This window comes from Salmo salar, chromosome ssa13 (genome assembly GCF_905237065.1).
Source record: "Salmo salar chromosome ssa13, Ssal_v3.1, whole genome shotgun sequence".
NCBI classification, from domain to species: domain Eukaryota; kingdom Metazoa; phylum Chordata; class Actinopteri; order Salmoniformes; family Salmonidae; genus Salmo; species Salmo salar.
This window is the reverse complement of record NC_059454.1, coordinates 110,333,619-110,355,929: the sequence shown is the minus strand read 5'-3', so window position 1 is coordinate 110,355,929 and position 22,311 is coordinate 110,333,619. Positions and strand designations below refer to the sequence as shown.

The following is a 22,311-nucleotide window of genomic DNA, read 5'->3' as shown; positions in this document are numbered from 1 at the left end:
GCCACCCCTCCACTCTAACCACTAGACTAGCTGCCCCCCCTACACTCTAACCACTAGACTACCTGCCACCCCTCCACTCTAACCACTAGGCTACCTGTCACCACTACACTCTAACCACTAGGCTACCCTGCCTCCTCTACACTCTAACCACTAGGCTACCCTGCCTCCTCTACACTCTAACCACTAGGCTACCCTGCCTCCTCTACACTCTAACCACTAGGCTACCTGCCTTCTCTACACTCTAACCACTAGGCTACCTGCCTCCTCTACACTCTAACCACTAGGCTACCTGCCTCCTCTACACTCTAACCACTAGGCTACCTGCCACCTCTACACTCTAACCACTAGGATACCTGCCTCCTCTACACTCTAACCACTAGGCTACCCTGCCTCCTCTACACTCTAACCACTAGTCTACCTGCCACCTCTACACTCTAACCACTAGTCTACCTGCCACCTCTACACTCTAACCACTAGGCTACCTGCCTCCTCTACACTCTAACCACTAGGCTACCTGCCACCTCTACACTCTAACCACTAGGATACCTGCCTCCTCTACACTCTAACCACTAGGCTACCCTGCCTCCTCTACACTCTAACCACTAGGCTACCTGCCTCTTCTACACTCTAACCACTAGGCTACCTGCCAACAGTATTCTAGGATCAACAGAGGTCAAACAGTATCCTAGGATCAACAGAGGTCAAACAGTATCCTAGGATCAACAGAGGTCAAACAGTATTCTAGGATCAACAGAGGTCAAACAGTATCCTAGGATCAACAGAAAGGCCCAAGATGTTTCATAAGAAGGATGGTTTGATATGGTTGCTGCATACTGAAAGGTGATGGGGTAATATGAAACAGGTTTCCAGAGTTGGGACTTTTCTCCCTGAGTGAATGATGTGTTTGTCAGGATCGTGCAGTGGATGCACAGCATGTGAGAAACTTCACACATCTTTCTCTGTCCAGGGGGTTGATACACTGCAGAATCTGGTGTGTGTGTGTGTGTGTGTGTGTGTGTGTGTGTCAAGAGGTCAGACCATCAGAGGGCTAGCTGCGTAATAGAACCATGATCTCTTCCATATTCCCTCTCTCTCTCTCTCTCTCTCTCTCTCTCTCTCTCTCTCTCAATTTAAGGGCTTTATTAGCATGGGAAACATATGTTAACATTGCCAAAGCAAGTGAAATAGATTATAAACAAAAGTGAAATCAACAATAAAAAATGAACAGTAAACACTACACTCACAAAATTCCAAAGGAATAGAGACATAAATATGGGTTGTATTTACAATGGTGTTTGTTGTCCACTGGTTGATCTTTTCTTGTGGCAACAGGTCACAAATCTTGCGGCTGTGATGGAACACTGTGGTATTTCACCCAGTAGATATGGGAGTTTATCAAGATTGGATTTGTTTTTCTAATTCTGTAATCTGAGGGAAATATGTGTCTCTAATATGGTCATACATTTGGCAGGAGGTTAGGAAGTGCAGCTCAGTTTCCACCTCATTTTGTGGGCAGTGTGCACATAGCCTGTCTTCTCTTGAGAGCCAGGTCTGCCTACGGCGGCCTTTCTCAATAGCAAGGCTATGATCTCTGAGTCTGTACATAGTCAAAGCTTTCCTTAAGTTTGGGTCAGTCACAGTGGTCAGGTATTCTGCCACTGTGTACTCTCTGTTTAGGACCAAATAGCATTCTAGTTCGCTCTGGGTTTTGTTGTTAATTCTTTCCAACGTGCCAAGTAAATATCTTTCTGTTTCCTCATGATTTGATTGGGTCTAATTGTGTTGCTGTCCTGGGGCTCTGTGGGGTCTGTTTGTGTTTGTGAACAGAGCCCCAGGACCAGCTTTCTTAGGGGACTCTTCTCCAGGTTCATCTCTCTGTAGGTGATGGCTTTGTTATGGAAGGTTTGGGAATCACTTCCTTTTAGGTGGTTGTAGAATTTAACGGCTCTTTTCTGGATTTTGATAATTAGCGGGTATCGGCCTAATTCTGCTCTGCATTATTTGGTGTTCTACGTTGTACACTGAGGATATTTTTGCAGAAGCCTCAATTTTGTGTTTGTCCCATTTAGTGAATTCTTGGTTGGTGAGCGGACCCCAGACCTCACAACCCCAAACGACAATGGGCTCTATAACTGATTCAAATATTTTTAGCCAGATCCTAATTGGTATGTCAAATTTTATGTTCCTTTTGATGGCGTAGAAAGTCCTTATCTCTGAGATTGTTCACAGCTTTGTGGAAGTTACCTGTGGTGCTGATGTTTAGGCCGAGGTAGGCATATTTATTTTGTGTTTTCTAGGGCAACGGTGTCAAGTTGGAATTAGCATTTATGGTTTTGGCAACCATTATGATCTGGTGCTTCTGTCCCCAACCAAGGAGGGCCCAGGTCTGACAGAATCTGTGCAGAAGATCTAGGTGCTGCTGTAGGCCCTCCTTGGTTGGGGACAGAAGCACCAGATCATCAGCAAACAGTAGACACTTGACTTCAGGTTCTAGCAGGGTGAGGTTGGGTGCTGCAGACTGTTCTAGTGCCCTCGCCAATTCATTGATATACACTATATATACAAAAGTATGTGGACACCCCTTCAAATTAGTGGATTCTGCTATTTCAGCCACAACCCGTTGCTGACAGGTGTATACAATCAAGCACACAGCCATGCAATCTCCATAGACAAACATTGACAGTAGAATGGCCCGTACTGAAGAGCTCAGTGAACTCTCTCATCTTCCACCTCTGCTCTCCACCAGTTGTAAATCGCAGCTAGCTCAGAGACAGATAACAGTCAAAGCCAGAACGGCTTTGAAACACTGACCCATCAATCCTGCCTGACCAACTGGTCAGTGTACTTTAGGTGGATGGATATCCCCCACTAGTCACTTGAAAGGAGAGAAGAGCTGTTGCTGATTTACAGCTAGAGGACATGGTCATGGTCATGTCAGAGCTATGACACTGCATTGGCATTTTGTTTTGAACAATGCGGATTAATCTCAGATGCTTCCATCTTTATGTGTGAGCTAAAATAAATTGGTGCTTTTAGTAACAATGGCTGCCGGAGGGAAAACTGGCAACAAGTCAATTGAGTTCAGATGGGTACAGAAACATTCCATTGATTCCATACATTAGGGTTAAAACACAGGGGGAAGGAAGGGAACCAACACAGACTGTATGTATTAGCTGATCGTACTACAACTAATGATGATGGATGAGATCGGGCTGATAACCTGTCAGGGTAGCTACATCCAACCTGGACTCAGGGGTAGACGTAAAATACTAAACGGAAATCTGAGACACTCACATGAGTATGATATGTTATGTTTGGTATGGTATGTATTAATTTGTGCATGTCCATCATGCAAGTCTTACAATATGTTATGAATTTGCAATATGTATGATATGTTGGGAATTCCAATTCGTTGTGGCTAAGGTTAGCTAGGTTTCTAGGTAGCTTACGCTAATGTTCGCTAGGTGCAGAGCTGCCAGAAAGGCGAGACGGCATTTCCCCCAGTGCTTTTCAATCTGGTGTGGCGCCCCTAATTTGTTTTCCAGGTCAACATTTACATGCTCTGTTGCAGTCTACCATTGAAGACGCAGAAAAGTCATGCTATTTGTATTTTGAGCAGTATGATTGGTTCAAGCAACGCTACGCTCCCACGAGTCACAACTTTCGAGCACTCGAGCAATACAGAAGTCGATAGCAACGTTCACACAGCACACGTTAACGTTAGCTGTTCTGAACAAAGCGAATTGCCCATCAATCTATTCATTGGGCATGTTTATTTTAGGGGAAAGTAATTTACAAGTAAACTGTTCAACAGTGAACATACTAGCAATATGCTGGCTACTGTTGATAGTGTGCAAAAAGAAAGCTACAAAAATACATCTTTAGCTAGCCTACTGTAGCCATGACGATCTCTCTTTTGGAATGCAGTTGTCTTAAAGGGGCAGTGTCTTATTTTTTCCCCAAAAAGTAACGTGATTAATACAATGCAATTCTAAAGAATAGAGTAATGACTCACATTGCTAAATTATATTACACAGCTTTTAATTCATATCATACAGTGGGGGAAAAAAGTATTTGATCCCCTGCTGATTTTGTATGTTTGCCCACTCATTAAAATGCAAATCAATTTATAACATTTTTGACATGCGTTTTGCTGGATTTTTTGTTGTTGTTATTCTGTCTCTCACTGTTCAAATAAACCTACCATTAAAATGATAGACTGATCATTTCTTTGTCAAAATCAGCAGGGGATCAAATACTTTTTTCCCCCACTGTAACAACCAAATGTAGCCTGTTAATATCTGAATATAGAGAGAAACCATGTCAATTTATAGGCCCTGCATGACCCCATATGCATTTTAAAACTACACCATATCGGGTCCAGTTGAAAATATTTTCACCCAAGAGATTCTTGGCCAACTGGCCCGGGTTGGACCAGTGAGGAAAAGTTACCGTTGGACCCTGTCATACAGTAGCCTACGATTACGAACCAGATTTTTACATGACCAGGTCATGAGAAAAAGACACACATTAATTTTCCCACACCACATTTGAACCTGTTGACCCCACCGCTGGAGCTAGGGTTAAGGTTAGGGGAAGGGTTAGCTAACATGCTAAGTAGTTGCAAAGTAACAAGTTGCTCGTGATTAGCTAAAGTTGCCCGTGATGCGATTTGAACACGCATCCTTCGGGTTGCTAGACATTCGCGTTATATGTCCACCCCGATCATCCACCCTCCTTTCATTTTAGTCTTAAGTAACGTTCTGTCTTATGTGACCACACCAAACGTTAATATGTTATGTCGTACATACATGGATTACATACACATAAATAAGATGGCGCTGAAGAAGATGGCTGACCTTTTACATGCCCGTAATCAATTGTACAATTTAGTTCGTTTTTTTTGTTGTTGCGTTGTTTGTAATTTAGTATTTTTTTAACCTTATTTTGTTGCTGCTACTGTCTCTGCTACCGTCTCTGGACATCAGAACTGGGATTACTCACCACGAACTGGAAGAAGCTTCTTCCTTTAACGTGTCCAACGAGAAAGATATACTGCTGTCCCGGGAACAGGCCCAGATCCCCGTCATTTGTGTGAAAAAATCTATCCTCTGATTCCTGCTTACAAGCAAAAACTAAAGCAGGAAGTACCAGTTACTTGCTCAATACGGAAGTGGTCAGATGACGCGGATGCTACGCTACAGGACTGTTTTTCAGCACAGACTGGAATATGTTCCGGGATTCATCCAATGGCATTGAGGAGTACACCACCTCAGCCACCTGCTTCATCAATAAGTGCATCAACGACGTCATCCCCACAGTGACCGTACATACATATCCCGACCAGAAGCCATGGATTACAGGCAACATCCACACCGAGCTAAAGACTTGTTGTGTGTGGTAGGGCTTGAAAACTATTACGGACTACAAAAGTAAACCCAGATGCGAGCTGCCCAGTGACGCGAGCCAACCAGACGAGCTAAATGCCTTTTATGCTGGCTTCGAGGCAAGCAACACTGAAGCATGCACGAGAGAACCAGCTGTTCTGGATGACTGTGATATAACGCTCTTGGTACCCGATGTGAGCAAGACCTTTAAACAGGTCAACATTCACAAAGCCCCGGGGCCAGACGGATTACCAGGATGTGTACTCAAAGCATGTGCGGACTGGCAAGTGTCTAAACTGACATTTTCTACCTCTCCCTGACCAAGTTTGTAATACCTACAGACCACCATAGACCACCATAGTCCCTGTGCCCAAGGAAGCGAAGGTAACCTGCCTAAATGATTTCATGCGCGGACCAACTGGCAGGTGTCTTCACTGACATTTTCAACCTCTCCGTGATTGCGTCTTTAATACTTACATGTTTCAAGCAGACCACCATAGTCCCTATGCCCAATGAGGCGAAGGTAACCTGCCTAAATAATTACCGCCTCGTGCACTGCCCTTTCCCCCCTGGACAAAAGGAACAGCTATGTGAGAATGCTGTTCATTGACTACAGCTCAGCGTTTAACACCATAGTGCCCACGAAGCTCATCACTAAGCTAAGGAACCTGGGAGTAAACACCTCCCTCTGCAACTGGATCCTGGACTTCCTGACGGGCCACCCCCAGGTGGTAAGGGTAGGCAACACTGCCAGATCCTCAACACTGGGGCCCTCAGGGGTGTGTACTTAGTCCCCTCCTGTACTCCCTGTTCACCCACGACTGCGTGGCCAAACACGACTCCAACACCATCATTAAGTTTGCTGACGACACAACAGTGGTAGGCCGGATCACCGACAACGATGACACAGCCTATAGGGAGGAGGTCAGAGACCAGGCAATGTGATGCCAGGACAACAACCTCTCCCTCAATGTGAGCAAGACAAAGGATCTGATCATGGACTACATAAAAAGGCGGGCCGAACAGGCCCCCATTAACATCGACAGGGCTGTAGTGGAGCGGGTCGAGAGTTTCAAGTTCCTTGGTGTCCACATCACCAACGAACTATCATGGTCCAAACATACCAAGACAGTTGTGAAGAGGGCACGACAAAACCTATTCCCGCTCAGGAGAATGAAAAGATTTGTCATGGGTCCCCAGATCCTCAAAAAGTTCTACAGCTGCACCATCGAGAGCATCCTGACCAGTTGCATTACCGCCTGGTATGGCAACTGCTCGGCATCTGACCGTAAGGCGCTACAGAGGGTAGTGCATACAGCCTAGGTAGGGGTGGTATACAGAAGATACCCTATTTGGGAAAGACCAAGTCCATATCATGTCAAATCAAAATAAATTTTATTGGTCACATACATACGGCAGATGTTAATGCCGGTGTAGCGAAATGCTTGTGCTTCTAGTTCCAACAGTGCAGTAATATCTAACAAATAATCTAACAATTCCCAAACAACTACCTAATACACACAAATCTAAATGGGTGAATGAGAATATGTACAGCTGAAGTCGGAAGTTTACATACACTTAGGTTGGAATCATTAAAACTCGTTTTTCAACCACTCCACAAATTTCTTGTTAACAAACTATAGTTTTGGCAAGTCAGTTAGGACATCTACTTTGTGCATGACACAAGTCATTTTCACAACAATTGTTTACAGACAGATTAGAGTTTACATACACTAAGTTGACTGTGCCTTTAAACTGCTTGGAAAATTCCAGAAAATTATGTCATGGCTTTAGAAGCATTTGATAGGCTAATTGACATAATTTGAGTCAATTGGAGGTGTACCTGTGGATGTATTTCAAGGCCTACCTTCAAACTCAGTGGCTCTTTGCTTGACATCATGGGAAAATCAAAATAAAATCAGCCAAGACCTCAGAAAAATAATTGTAGACCTCCACAAGTCTGGTTCATCCTTGGGAGCAATTTCAAAACACCTGAAGGTACCACGTTCATCTGTACCAACAATAATACGCAAGTATAAACACCATGGGACCACGCAGCCGTCATACCGCTCAGGAAGGAGACGTATTCTGTCTCCTAGAGATGAACGTACTTTGGTAGGAGAAGTGTAAATCAATCCCAGAACAACAGCAAAGGACCCTGTGAAGATGCTGGAGGAAACAGGTACAAAAGTATTTATACCCACAGTAAAACGAGTCCTACATCGACATAACCTGAAAGGCCGCTCAGCAAGGAAGAAGACACTGCTCCAAAACCGCCATTAAAAAAGCCAGACTACGGTTTGCAACTGCACATGGGGATAAAGATCGTACTTTTTGGAGAAATGTCCTCTGGTCTGATGAAACAAAAATAGAACCGTTTGGCCATAATGACCATCGTTATGTTTGGAGGAAAAAGGGGGAGGCTTGCAAGCCGAAGAAAACCATCCCAACCGTGAAGCACGGGGGTGGCAGCATCATGTTGTGGGGGTGCTTTGCCGCAGGAGGGAGGACTGGTACACTTCACAAAATAGATGGCATCATGAGGAGGAAAATGATGTGCATATATTGAAGCAACATCTCAAGACATCAGTCAGGAAGTTAAAGCTTGGTTGCAAATGGGTCTTCCAAATGGATAATGACCCCAAGCAAACTTCCAAAGTTGTGGCAAAAGGGCTTAAGGACAACAAAGTCAAGGTATTGGAGTGGCCATCACAAAGCCCTGATCTCATTCCTATAGAAAATATGGAGGCAGAAATGAAAAAGCATGAGGAATGGGCCAAAATTCACCCAATTTATTGTGGGAAGCTTGTGGAAGGCTACCGAAACATTTGACCCAAGTTAAACAATTTAAAGTGAATGTTACCAAATACTAATTGAGTGTATGTAAACTTCTGACCCACTGGGAATGTGATGAAAGAAGTAAAAGCTGATATAAATCATTCTCTCTACTATTATTCTGACATTTCACATTCTTAAAATAAAGTGGTTATCCTAACTGACCTAAGACAGGGAATTTTTACTAGGATTAAATGTCAGGAATGATGAAAAACTGAGTTTAAATGTATTTGCCTAAGGTGTATGTAAACTTCCGACTTCAACTGTAGCTCTTAAAAAACTATACATATTCAAAAATATATAATTTCTATAATTAACAATTAATATAGGTAATATTGTCGGCAGTTCATGCAAAGGATTGTTACCTATAAGCAGGATTGCCATTGCATTACATTACATTTTTGTCAAGAAATTATTATTATTTTAGAAAACAATTATTGTGATTCATCCTACACACACACAGACACACACACACACACACACACACACACACACACACACACACACACACACACACACACACACACACACACACACACACACACACACACACACACACACACACACACACACACAGTTACTGTCACGACTTCCGCCAAAGTCGGTCCCTCTCCTTGTTCGGGCGGTGTTCGGCGGTCGACGTCACCGACCTTATAGCCATTGCTGATCCATTTTTCATTTTCCATTGGTTTTGTCTTGTCTTCCTTCACACCTGGTGTCACGGGCTGGCTCGAGGAACAGGAGAGGTAGAGTCAGGCGCAGGAGACAGAGAGAGTTCGTGACCACACTTCTTTATTGGAAGCACTGTACGTGGTCGACAAAGTATAGGGGCGCAGCCCTGAAAGATTCTGCGGTGGTGTACACAAACAAAATAAACCACTGGCAGAAGGAAAAACTCAGTACACGTTCTTTACGAACACAAAAAACCCGGACAAGCAACACAATCACGTACAACCACATACATCCTACGCTAACCTAAATAACCCCCCCTTACTAATGACTAACCCAAAACAGGTGCGTGCCTACCTAGACCTAACCAAACGAAAGTGAAACAAAAAGGGATCGATGGTAGCTAGTAGGCCGGCGACGACGACCGCCGAGCTCCGCCCGGCCGAGGAGGGGCGCCACCATCCGTCACTGTCGTGACACCTGGTTCCAATCCCATCAATTACATGTGTGTATTTAACCCTCTGTTTCCCCTCATGTCCTTGTCGGTGATTGTTTGTTGTAAGTGTGTCACGTCCTGACCAGTAAAGGGGTTATTTGTCATTGTAGTTTGGTCAGGGGGTGTTTGTTTTGTGTGTTTCGGGTTTTTGGTTTAGGTTCTATATTTTTTATTTCTATGTGTATATCTAGTTTTCTATTTCTATGTTGGATTTTTGGCAATGACCTCCAATTAGAGACAGCTTGTTGTCATTGTCTCTAATTGGAGGCCATATTTGTTTGGGTTTGTTTTCACTTGGTGTTTTGTGGGTGGTTATTTTCACTTTACCCACTGCGCCTTGGTCCTATCCTTGCGACGCCTATGACAAAGTGTATGTGTACGTCTGTACTGGTGTGCGTCGGGTTATGTTACCCATTTGATTTTTATTATTCTGTTTTCCGGTGGGTTTTTGTAAATAAACTGCGCCGTTGGAAACAGTTATTTCTCTCCTGCGTCTGACTTCTCTGCCGCCGGTTAAACACCACTACAGTTACCGTTGCAAGATTGAGCAAAATTGGCAAAAATGGGGAGATTTGATTAAACCAACGTCACGTCCTGGGTGATGGAGCTCAGCTCCACCCCGTTCCCCTGAAACACACACTGCTCCCCTGTTGTGCCCTTTTCCCCCAAGCGTCTCTGTGCAGTCAGACCTTAGATTATTTTGTGCCATCAGGGTCACAGTAATTTGCCCCCCTCCTCATGGGGTTACTGCGGCCAGTGTTAACAGCGCTGCCACTACCTCGGTGGGGGGGCACCCCACCGGAATCCCCACCGTCTAAGTACAAGGTCGTCAAGGTTCTCGTTAGCAGCTTTGAGAATTTCCTTGTGTATTATGCTCTCCTATCCAATCACATTTATTTATAAAGCCCTTCTTACATCAGCTGATATCTCAAAGTGCTGTACAGAAACCCAGCCTAAAACCCCTAAACAGCAAGTAATGCAGGTGTAGAAGCACAGTGGCTAGGAAAAACTCCCTAGAAATGCTCCTATCAGGGGGCTCTGGCTTTGTAGGACTAACCCTGCCAGGCAGGCTCAGAATATTGACGGGGCTGTGCTGCTCTAGTAGGTCTCTGACCACATTCGTCTTTCTGTTTTGTCTGCATATAGGCAACTTACAGTACAGAAGGCCTTTAAAACAGATACGGATTTCTCTATGGTGTATGGGGTCGTTCAGGTGGGTGTCTAGGGTATAGGGTTGGGGACCGTTCCGTCATGATAGGAGAACATAGCTGTATAATTCATTATAAAATGTATATTCCTCATTTGCACAACACTGAAAGCTCTCTCGCTCAACCCCTGCTCACAGACACACATTGGTTCTAGGTTATTCAACCATTTTCTTTCTCACTCACTTAACGCCACACTTTACCAAACACCAAAAAAACACACTCCACACCTTCCATCACAATACATTCACACATACCCACATACTTTATACACCCTTACTGTATATACCCTCACATACCCACATACTGTATACACCCTCACATACCCCCATACTGTATACACCCTCACATACACCCTCACATACCCCCATACTGTATACACCCTCACATACCCACATACTGTATACACCCTCACATACCCACATACTGTATACACCCTCACATACACCCTCACATACCCCCATACTGTATACACCCTCACATACCCACATACTGTATACACCCTCACATACCCACATACTGTATACACCCTCACATACCCCCATACTGTATACACCCTCACATACACCCTCACATACCCACATACTGTATACACCCTCACATACCCCCATACTGTATACACCCTCACATACCCGCATACTGTATACACCCTCACATACCCCCATACTGTATACACCCTCACATACACCCTCACATACCCACATACTGTATACACCCTTACATACCCCCATACTGTATACACCCTCACATACCCCCATACTGTATACACCCTCACATACACCCTCACATACCCCCGTACTGTATACACCCTCACATACCCCCATACTGTATACACCCTCACATACCCACATACTGTATACACCCTCACATATCCACATACTGTATACACCCTCACATACCCCCATACTGTATACACCCTCACATACCCCCATACTGTATACACCCTCACATACCCCCATACTGTATACACCCTCACATACCCACATACTGTATACACCCTCACATACACCCTCACATACCCGCATACTGTATACACCCTCACATACCCACATACTGTATACACCCTCACATACACCCTCACATACCCGCATACTGTATACACCCTCACATACCCACATACTGTATACACCCTCACATACCCGCATACTGTATACACCCTCACATACCCCCATACTGTATACACCCTCACATACCCACATACTGTATACACCCTCACATACACCCTCACATACCCCCATACTGTATACACCCTCACATACCCCCATACTGTATACACCCTCACATACCCACATACTGTATACACCCTCACATACCCACATACTGTGCCTTCTATCCATTTATAAAATACTATAAATGGAAAGTAAAATAATTAAGTAACAATATTCCCAGATCTGTTTGTGCTGTCTTGAATGATACCAGAAAGTACAAAACCTGGTCTCAGATCTGTGTGTTCTGTCTAAGTGTATATAAAGTGTATCAGTATAGAGAGTAAATCAAATCAAATCAAATTTTATTGGTCACATACATATATTTAGCAGATGTTGTTGCGGGTGTAGCTAAATGCTTGTGTTCCTAGCTCCAACAGTGCAGTAATATCTAACTAAATGCTTGTGTTTCGAGCTCCAACAGTAATATCTAACTAAATGCTTGTGTTTCTAGCTCCAACAGTGCAGTAGTATCTAACTAAATGCTTGTGTTTCTAGCTCCAACAGTGCAGTAATATCTAACTAAATGCTTGTGTTTCTAGCTCCAACAGTACAGTAATATCTAACTAAATGCTTGTGTTTCTAGCTCCAACAGTGCAGTAATATCTAACTAAATGCTTGTGTTTCTAGCTCCAACAGTACAGTAATATCTAACTAAATGCTTGTGTTTCTAGCTCCAACAGACAGTAATATCTAACTAAATGCTTGTGTTTCTAGCTCCAACAGTACAGTAATATCTAACTAAATGCTTGTGTTTCTAGCTCCAACAGTAATATCTAACTAAATGCTTGTGTTTCTAGCTCCAACAGTGCAGTAGTATCTAACTAAATGCTTGTGTTTCTAGCTCCAACAGTGCAGTAATATCTAACTAAATGCTTGTGTTTCTAGCTCCAACAGTACAGTAATATCTAACTAAATGCTTGTGTTTCTAGCTCCAACAGTGCAGTAATATCTAACTAAATGCTTGTGTTTCTAGCTCCAACAGTACAGTAATATCTAACTAAATGCTTGTGTTTCTAGCTCCAACAGTAATATCTAACTAAATGCTTGTGTTTCTAGCTCCAACAGTGCAGTAGTATCTAACTAAATGCTTGTGTTTCTAGCTCCAACAGTACAGTAATATCTAACTAAATGCTTGTGTTTCTAGCTCCAACAGTACAGTAATATCTAACTAAATGCTTGTGTTCCCAGCTCCAACAGTGCAGTAGTATCTAACTAAATGCTTGTGTTTCTAGCTCCAACAGTGCAGTAATATCTAACTAAATGCTTGTGTTTCTAGCTCCAACAGTACAGTAATATCTAACTAAATGCTTGTGTTTCTAGCTCCAACAGTGCAGTAATATCTAACTAAATGCTTGTGTTTCTAGCTCCAACAGTACAGTAATATCTAACTAAATGCTTGTGTTTCTAGCTCCAACAGTAATATCTAACTAAATGCTTGTGTTTCTAGCTCCAACAGTACAGTAATATCTAACTAAATGCTTGTGTTTCTAGCTCCAACAGTACAGTAATATCTAACTAAATGCTTGTGTTTCTAGCTCCAACAGTGCAGTAGTATCTAACTAAATGCTTGTGTTTCTAGCTCCAACAGTACAGTAATATCTAACTAAATGCTTGTGTTTCTAGCTCCAACAGTACAGTAATATCTAACTAAATGCTTGTGTTCCTAGCTCCAACAGTACAGTAGTATCTAACTAAATGCTTGTGTTTCTAGCTCCAACAGTACAGTAATATCTAACTAAATGCTTGTGTTTCTAGCTCCAACAGTAATATCTAACTAAATGCTTGTGTTTCTAGCTCCAACAGTACAGTAGTATCTAACTAAATGCATGTGTTCCTAGCTCCAACAGTGCAGTAGTATCTAACTAAATGCTTGTGTTCCTAGCTCCAAGCAGTAATATCTAACTAAATGCTTGTGTTTCCAGCTCCAACAGTGCAGTAGTATCTAACTAAATGCTTGTGTTTCTAGCTCCAACAGTACAGTAGTATCTAACTAAATGCTTGTGTTTCTAGCTCCAACAGTACAGTAATATCTAACTAAATGCTTGTGTTTCTAGCTCCAACAGTAATATCTAACTAAATGCTTGTGTTTCTAGCTCCAACAGTACAGCAATATCTAACTAAATGCTTGTGTTTCTAGCTCCAACAGTGCAGTAATATCTAACTAAATGCTTGTGTTTCTAGCTCCAACAGTACAGTAGTATCTAACTAAATGCTTGTGTTTCTAGCTCCAACAGTACAGTAATATCTAACTAAATGCTTGTGTTTCTAGCTCCAACAGTAATATCTAACTAAATGCTTGTGTTTCTAGCTCCAACAGTGCAGTAGTATCTAACTAAATGCTTGTGTTTCTAGCTCCAACAGTACAGTAATATCTAACTAAATGCTTGTGTTTCTAGCTCCAACAGTGCAGTAGTATCTAACTAAATGCTTGTGTTCCCAGCTCCAACAGTACAGTAGTATCTAACTAAATGTGTGTGTTTCTAGCTCCAACAGTACAGTAATATCTAACTAAATGCTTGTGTTTCTAGCTCCAACAGTAATATCTAACTAAATGTGTGTGTTTCTAGCTCCAACAGTACAGTAATATCTAACTAAATGCTTGTGTTTCTAGCTCCAACAGTACAGTAATATCTAACTAAATGCTTGTGTTTCTAGCTCCAACAGTACAGTAGTATCTAACTAAATGCTTGTGTTTCTAGCTCCAACAGTGCAGTAATATCTAACTAAATGCTTGTGTTTCTAGCTCCAACAGTGCAGTAATATCCAACAATTCAATCAGACACGGTGTTTGTAAACATCACATGATTCTTTCACCGCGGATTAATAACACACACTAGCATCAACACCGCACACTGATACCAATGAAGAGGTCAATGTGTTAAACTGATACCAATGAAGAGGTCAATGTGTTAAACTGATACCAATATAATGAAGAGGTCAATGTGTTGAACTGATACCAATATAATGAAGAGGTCAATGTGTTAAACTGATACCAATATAATGAAGAGGTCAATGTGTTGAACTGATACCAATATAATGAGGAGGTCAATGTGTTGAACTGATACCAATATAATGAAGAGGTCAATGTGTTGAACTGATACCAATGAAGAGGTCAATGTGTTGAACTGATACCAATATAATGAAGAGGTCAATGTGTTGAACTGATACCAATATAATGAAGAGGTCAATGTGATAAACTGATATCAATATAATGAAGAGGTCAATGTGTTGAACTGATACCAATATAATGAAGAGGTCAATGTGTTGAACTGATACCAATGAAGAGGTCAATGTGTTGAACTGATACCAATATAATGAAGAGGTCAATGTGTTGAACTGATACCAATATAATGAAGAGGTCAATGTGTTGAACTGATAGCAATATAATGAAGAGTTCAATGTGTTGAACTGATACCAATGAAGAGGTCAATGTGTTGAACTGATATCAATATAATGAAGAGGTCAATGTGTTAAACTGATACCAATATAATGAAGAGGTCAATGTGTTGAACTGATACCAATATAATGAAGAGGTCAATGTGTTGAACTGATACCAATATATCAATGATGAGAAACTTTACACCTTTTTACGAATGATGTCATTTCCCAACCAAATGAACAATTTCTTTTCACTTTGTCTTGTGTCGACTATCTCTGATACTTAATCTCCTTTTGTAAATTGTGTGTCTCCGTCCGTCTGTCTCAGGTGATGCCCTAGACATAGCGGACCTGACCTTGGTGAACCCTGACCCCATGGTGACGTCATCAGACTCCTCCCTCCATTGTGTCAGTAGTGATTGGACGTCCCGACAGGACATTGTTACGTCCAGCGCCAGCAGTACCCTGGGTAATGAGGATGGGACTTTCACACAAGATGAACACATTCCCACATTTTACATTTTAGTCATTTAGCAGACGCTCTTATCCGGAGCGACTTACAGTAGTGAATGCATACATTTCATTTCATGCATTTTTATTTATATATATTTTTGTATTTTCTTTTTGTACTGCCCCCCCCCCCGTGGGAATTGAACCCACAACCCTGGCGTTGCAAACACCATGCTCTACCAACAGGGAATAACCATTCCCCTTTCCCCTAACATGTTCCATTGGCATGTCAAATAACATGTTTCCAATACAGTTGAAATTTAGAGAATTGTTTTTGTCGTTGTATTTTACCACATCAAATCAAATGTATTTATAAAGCCCTTTCTTACATCAGCTGATATCTCAAAGTGCTGTACAGAAACCCAGCCTAAAACCCCCAAAACAGCAAGCAATGCAGGTGTAGAAGCACGGTGGCTAGGAAAAACTCCCTAGAAAGGCCAAAACCTAGGAAGAAACCTAACCATACACTTTCTTGTTACATTAAAATGTGTTATTGTGTAGTTATTGTATTTCCAACACATTTTTAACATGTCTGTTAGGTATGGGCCGTGACTTCCCCCTGACCCACCCCCAGAGCCTGGCCGTCAGCCCTGATACAGCCTACCACCATGCCTCCAAGATCGAATGGAAGACTCGCAGTGATATCTTTGGAGAATTCTACTGCAGGGCCAGAAAGAGTGACAAAAATCAGATATATACTTATAAGATGCTGAATGAAGGTAATAACGCATTCATATTGTGTTCTAGATTGTACAGTTCTGTATTTTCTATTGCAAAAAAAAAATATGTTATGTTTTGAGGTTTTCGGTGGCTCCTAAATGAAACAAGTTTTAAATGAAACAAGTTCTCCGTTGACATATTTTCTGTCACATTCCATTGTGGCATGATAAATTGTTATTCTGACTCCCTAAATGAAACAATGTCAAGCCTACAGACAGACAGGGGGGGGGGGTAGGATTTCTGGTACGTGAACATTTTCTTCCTGTCAAAGTGTTTGTTTGCCTGAGGCCTTCCTTTCTGGACCCTTAGTCACACGGCAAAGTTACAGCAAAACTGTCACCATTAATCCCCTTTTTCTGTCTGTTTGGCTTTGATTGTTTTCATTAGGGATTTACAATAATATTATTTCTGTTCACTGTTTATTTAATATTTTGTGAACTACGTGACAGAATTACACAACAATTATTTAAATCTAGCAGAAAACTAAGCACTATTGACAACTCTTGCAGACTGCTGTGCTTTCTGGTTTCTGCTGTCTGTTACTTATTCTACCATTGTGTTTATATTTCCCCCACCTAGCTGCATTCTTGCCAGAGTCCCTGACCATCACAGTCAGCATAGGAGAAGATGTCAACATTTCTTTCACACGCAGGAAAGTGTTCGCAGAGGACGCAGTGATCTATAAAAATGGTAAACCTTACAGCATGTAGCCTGTTTGTCCCTAACCTTAAACCTAATAATACGTTTTATGTGAGAAATAGGCATTGAAGCCTAAAAATAAAGGAAATTCACATGAGCACCACAATGCCTACTCCACCCATGCTCTACCAAGGTTTTACAGCACCACAATGCCTACTCCACCCATGCTCTACCAAGGTTTTACAGCACCACAATGCCTACTCCACCCATGCTCTACCAAGGTTTTACAGCACCACAATGCCTACTCCACCCATGCTCTACCAAGGTTTTCCATCCCACAGCTTTGACCTACTACAGTAGCTATGTTGGTATTGTACTTCAGACTATGTGTAGGAAGGTTGCTTCGGATTCAAACCTTCTCAAACAGCCCGATTCATTCTCTTAGAGGAGGTGCTTCCACAATAATGTAATTTGTACCGCATACAAGGTAAAGTATTGGTTTCTTCATCCACCACAGTAATATATTATCCCATTACGCTACCTTCTCATGCTTTAAAAAAAATTTTAATGAAAGAAAGCTTTGCTTTTATACTTACAAGAACCTCAGGAATTTTGATTTATTTAATCCATTTTAGAATAAGGCTGTAACGTAATAAAATGTGGGAAAAAGTCAAGGGGTCTGAATACTTTCTGAATGCACTGTATATGCAGTTCATAACTAGCTTACTATTTCTTAACAAAGCAAATTTGTTTTCTCGGCTATGGTTTGTGTTGTGGTCATGGTTGTTCTTAGTTGAAGAAATGTAGCGTAGCTAACTGCAGTGTTGTTTCTTGTCTGAAATCTGGCTACCTCGTCTTACCATAGCTTTGGTCCGTGCAATGCAAATGAACTCGAGCACCGTGTCAGTTTTACCAAAGTTTGGTAGTTTTAAATTTAACGTAACTAATGTTAACTAGCTATGTTTTGTGTAAGAAAGTATGATATATTGTGGTGCATGAACTGGCCATACACGGTAGCTAAAGTTATAGTTTTACGTTGGCTAACGTTACCTAGCTAGCTAGTTAATGTTAACTGGCCATCATATCAGCTGATGATGTTTGCTAGACTATTTGTGCTCTGATTACACACAAGTATCTAGATCAGCAGTTTACACATGATGACTTCAGCCTTATATTGTCACGTCCTGGCCAGTATATAAGGTTAATTGTTTTGTAGTTTGGTCAGGGCGTGGCAGGGGGTATTTGTTTTATGTGGTTCGGGGTGGTGTGTTTGTGTAAAGGGTGTTTGATTTAGTATTTTCGGGTTTTGGTTTATGTCTAGGTAGTTCTATGTGGAGTCTAGTGAGTGTATGTCTATGTTTGGTTAATTGGGGTTGGGACTCTCAGTTGAAGGCAGGTGTTGTCTATCTGCCTTTGATTGAGAGTCCCATATATTAGGGTGTGTTTGTGTGTGTGATTTGTGGGTGATTATTCTGTGTATAGCCTTGTGCCTTACCAGACTGTTTATTTGTCGAGTGTTCGTTTTTCGTGTTGATTTAATTAAATGTTCAAAATGAACAACTGCACACCTGCTGCGTATTGGTCTACCTTTTCTGATGATGATTTCGCATTATCGTCAGAAGACGAAGATACTTATGACAGAATCACCCACCACTCAAGGACCAAGCAGCAGAAGAAGGAGCAGAGGGAATTCGAGTTGGACTGGCGGGAGAAATGGACCTGGGAGGAAGTTCTGGACGGGGCCGGACCTTGGCACCAGGCTGGGGATTATCGACGCCCGCAGTGGGAAATTGAGGCAGCCAAGGCGGAGAGGCGGTGGTACGAGGCCAAGTACGCGCTGAAGGAGAAGCACGAGAGGCACCCCCAAGAAAATTTTGGGGGGGGGCACACGGTAGTTTGGCTAGGCGTAAGAAGAGCCGGAAGCCAGCTACCCGTGGTTATATGGAGGAGCGTATGGGGTGGAGAGCGCTATGTTTCGCTGAGGAGCGCACTATCTCACCCATACGCACGCACAGTCCGGTGCGCGTTATTCCAGCCCCTCGCAGGTGCCGTGCTAGAGCGGGCATCCAGCCTGGTAGGAGGATGCCTGCGCAGCGCATCTGGTCGCCGGTACGCCTCCGAGGACCAGGCTACCCAACTCCCGCTCTACGCACGGCTACCATCAGGCCCCTGCACAGCCCAGTCTGCCCTGTACGGGCACCCCGCTCGTACAGGGCTACTAGTTCCATCCAGCCAAGACGGGTTGTGCAGGAGGTAAGATCGAGACCGACTGTGCGCCTCCATAGCCCTGGGTTTCCAGCTCCTGTCTCTCGTGCGGACACGGAAGTGCGTCAACCCAGTCCGACTCGTCCTGTTCCCGCTCCCCGCACTAGCCTGGAGGTGCGTGTACATAATCTGGTAAGCCCAGTACCAGCACCACGCACCAGGCTACAAGTGCGTCAACCCAGCCTCGCCAGTCAACAGTCTTCATCAGAGCTGCCCGCCAGTCAACAGTCATCATCAGAGCTGCCCGCCAGTCAACAGTCATCATCAGAGCTGCCCGCCAGTCAACAGTCATCATCAGATCTGCCCGCCAGTCAACAGTCATCGTCAGAGCTGCCCGCCAGTCAACAGTCATCGTCAGAGCTGCCCGCCAGTCAACAGTCATCGTCAGAGCTGCCCGCCAGTCAACAGTCGTCAGAGCTGCCCGCCAGTCAACAGTCGCCAGAGAGGTCAGACTGCGCTGAACTGCCGGAGTGGTCAGACTGCGCTGAACTGCCGGAGTGGCCAGACTGCGCTGAACTGCCGGAGTGGCCAGACTGCCCTGAACTGCCGGAGTGGCCAGACTGCGCTGAACTGCCGGAGTGGCCAGACTGCCCTGAACTGCCGGAGTGGCCAGACTGCCCTGAACTGCCGGAGTGGCCAGACTGCCCTGAACTGCCGGAGTGGCCAGACTGCGCTGAACTGCCGGAGTGGCCAGACTGCGCTGAACTGCCGGAGTGGCCAGACTGCGCTGAACTGCCGGAGTGGCCAGACTGCCCTGAACTGCCGGAGTGGCCAGACTGCCCTGAACTGCCGGAGTGGCCAGACTGCCCTGAACTGCCGGAGTGGCCAGACTGCCCTGAACTGCCGGAGTGGCCAGACTGCCCTGAACTGCCGGAGTGGCCAGACTGCCCTGAACTGCCGGAGTGGCCCGAGTGGCCAGACTGCCCAGACTGTCCCGAATTGCCAGACTGCCCCGAATTGCCAGACTGCCCAGACTGTCCCGAATTGCCAGACTGCCCAGACTGTCCCGAATTGCCAGACTGCCCAGACTGTCCCGAATTGCCAGACTGCCCAGACTGTCCCGAATTGCCAGACTGCCCAGACTGTCCCGAATTGCCAGACTGCCCAGACTGTCCCGAACTGCCAGACTGCCCCGACTGCCCCTCGGCGATGCCAGACTGGCCCGACAGCCTGGAACGGCCGGAACCAGAGCCACCTCCAGAAATAGGTGGGTTGGGGAGGGGGGGTGTAGCACAGTGCCGTCGTTGACGGCAGCCACCCTCCCTTCCCTCCCTTTAGAAAAGGGGACTTTTTGTTGGTGCTGCTTGGGGTTATTTTTTGTTAAGGTGCTTCTGGGGTAGCACCTTTAAGGGGGGTACTGTCACGTCCTGGCCAGTATATAAGGTTAATTGTTTTGTAGTTTGGTCAGGGCGTGGCAGGGGGTATTTGTTTTATGTGGTTCGGGGTGGTGTGTTTGTGTAAAGGGTGTTTGATTTAGTATTTTCGGGTTTTGGTTTATGTCTAGGTAGTTCTATGTGGAGTCTAGTGAGTGTATGTCTATGTTTGGTTGATTGGGGTTGGGACTCTCAGTTGAAGGCAGGTGTTGTCTATCTGCCTTTGATTGAGAGTCCCATATATTAGGGTGTGTTTGTGTGTGTGATTTGTGGGTGATTATTCTGTGTATAGCCTTGTGCCTTACCAGACTGTTTATTTGTCGAGTGTTCGTTTTTTTCGTTATTTTGTATGTTCATTTTTGAGAGTAATTAAAAATCAAGATGAGCATTCACGTACCTGCTGCGTTTTGGTCCTCATTCACCGACAACAACCGTGACATATATGAAAAACCTTACTTGGCAAAATATAGCTAGCTAGCTTTCTATGTTTTGTTTGTTAGCTACCTAATCAACATTAGCTCTCATCTGACTGGTATAACTTTACGTTAGCTGACTAGTTAGCTAGCTACCTAACTAATAAAAACAAACACACATTTATTGCCTAGCTACCTTTTATTTCCTAGCTATCGACAGAGGCTGGCTGCTGGGCTTTGTTCAATCATGCTAACGTTAGCTAGTTAACTACCAAGCTAATCAAAATATCTGCTTGTGTTTATTGATTAACCTCAGGTTGAATACCACCATATAGCTTAGCGATATACAGTAGCCTAGGTTTGTTCCATACACTTCCTTCTGACTGGCAGCTGTGTTGTTGCCGAGCAACCAACCCGGTGTTAGAACTCTGAGATTCGTCTGAAAAGATGTTAGCATTGTTAGAAATGCTACGAAAAGGTAGCACATCATTGTTTCTTAACGGACAAAAATTAGCATGTGAGGGCGATTCAATTATAAATGTAATCAGAACACTTGCTCCTACAAAACTTACTGAGTCTAAAAGAAAGCTCAACAATATTCACATACAGCCCACGGGTCAACAATATTCACACCCACGGGTCAACAATATTCAACCCCTCATGTTAATACGGATCACCGGACTCCTCCTCAGGAAAACTTATTGTCTCTTCCAGGCTCCTTCATCCACTCAGTGCCTAAGAATGAGATCCCAGACATCCTGGTGTACCCCATCCAGGGAGTGAAGTCCTCAGACGCAGGTCTCTACACAGCCAGGTCCATCGCTGGAGCCAAGTCCACATCAGCCATCACCAGGCTCATTGTCAGAAGTTAGTACTGCACAATACTACCCAATACTACTGTAAGTTCTACTTCTACCCAATACTACTGTAGTATTACCCAATACTACTGTAAGTTCTACTTCTACACAATACTATTGTAGTACTGCCCAATACTACTGTAGTACTACCCAATGTTGCTTATTCTATCAAAACAACCTGTTTTTGATATGTCAGTTCTTTGTGAAAACTTCATCTGATAACTACATTGGAAATTCAATTGACCATTTGGAATTGACTCAACCCAAGTAAAGTGTATCCATTGCAGACCCCAAAACATTTTTTTTCTTCTCCCCTCAGCCTAGAGAATTGCTTCCTAACGAGTGTTTTATGATTG

The 22,311-nt window shown here is 43.6% G+C and overlaps 1 protein-coding gene across 1 annotated transcript in view; it reads left to right on the top strand.

Annotated features, from left to right (window-relative positions):
- The window catches only part of LOC106568558 (TEK tyrosine kinase, endothelial), a 58,812-nt gene that overhangs the window by 17,767 nt on the left and 18,734 nt on the right, over positions 1-22,311 (top strand). The window contains exons 2-5 of the mRNA XM_045692673.1: positions 15,507-15,647; positions 16,228-16,407; positions 16,988-17,098; positions 21,813-21,965. Of these exons, the coding sequence (XP_045548629.1) occupies positions 15,507-15,647; positions 16,228-16,407; positions 16,988-17,098; positions 21,813-21,965 (585 nt within the window). The remainder of the gene's footprint in view (positions 1-15,506; positions 15,648-16,227; positions 16,408-16,987; positions 17,099-21,812; positions 21,966-22,311) is intronic.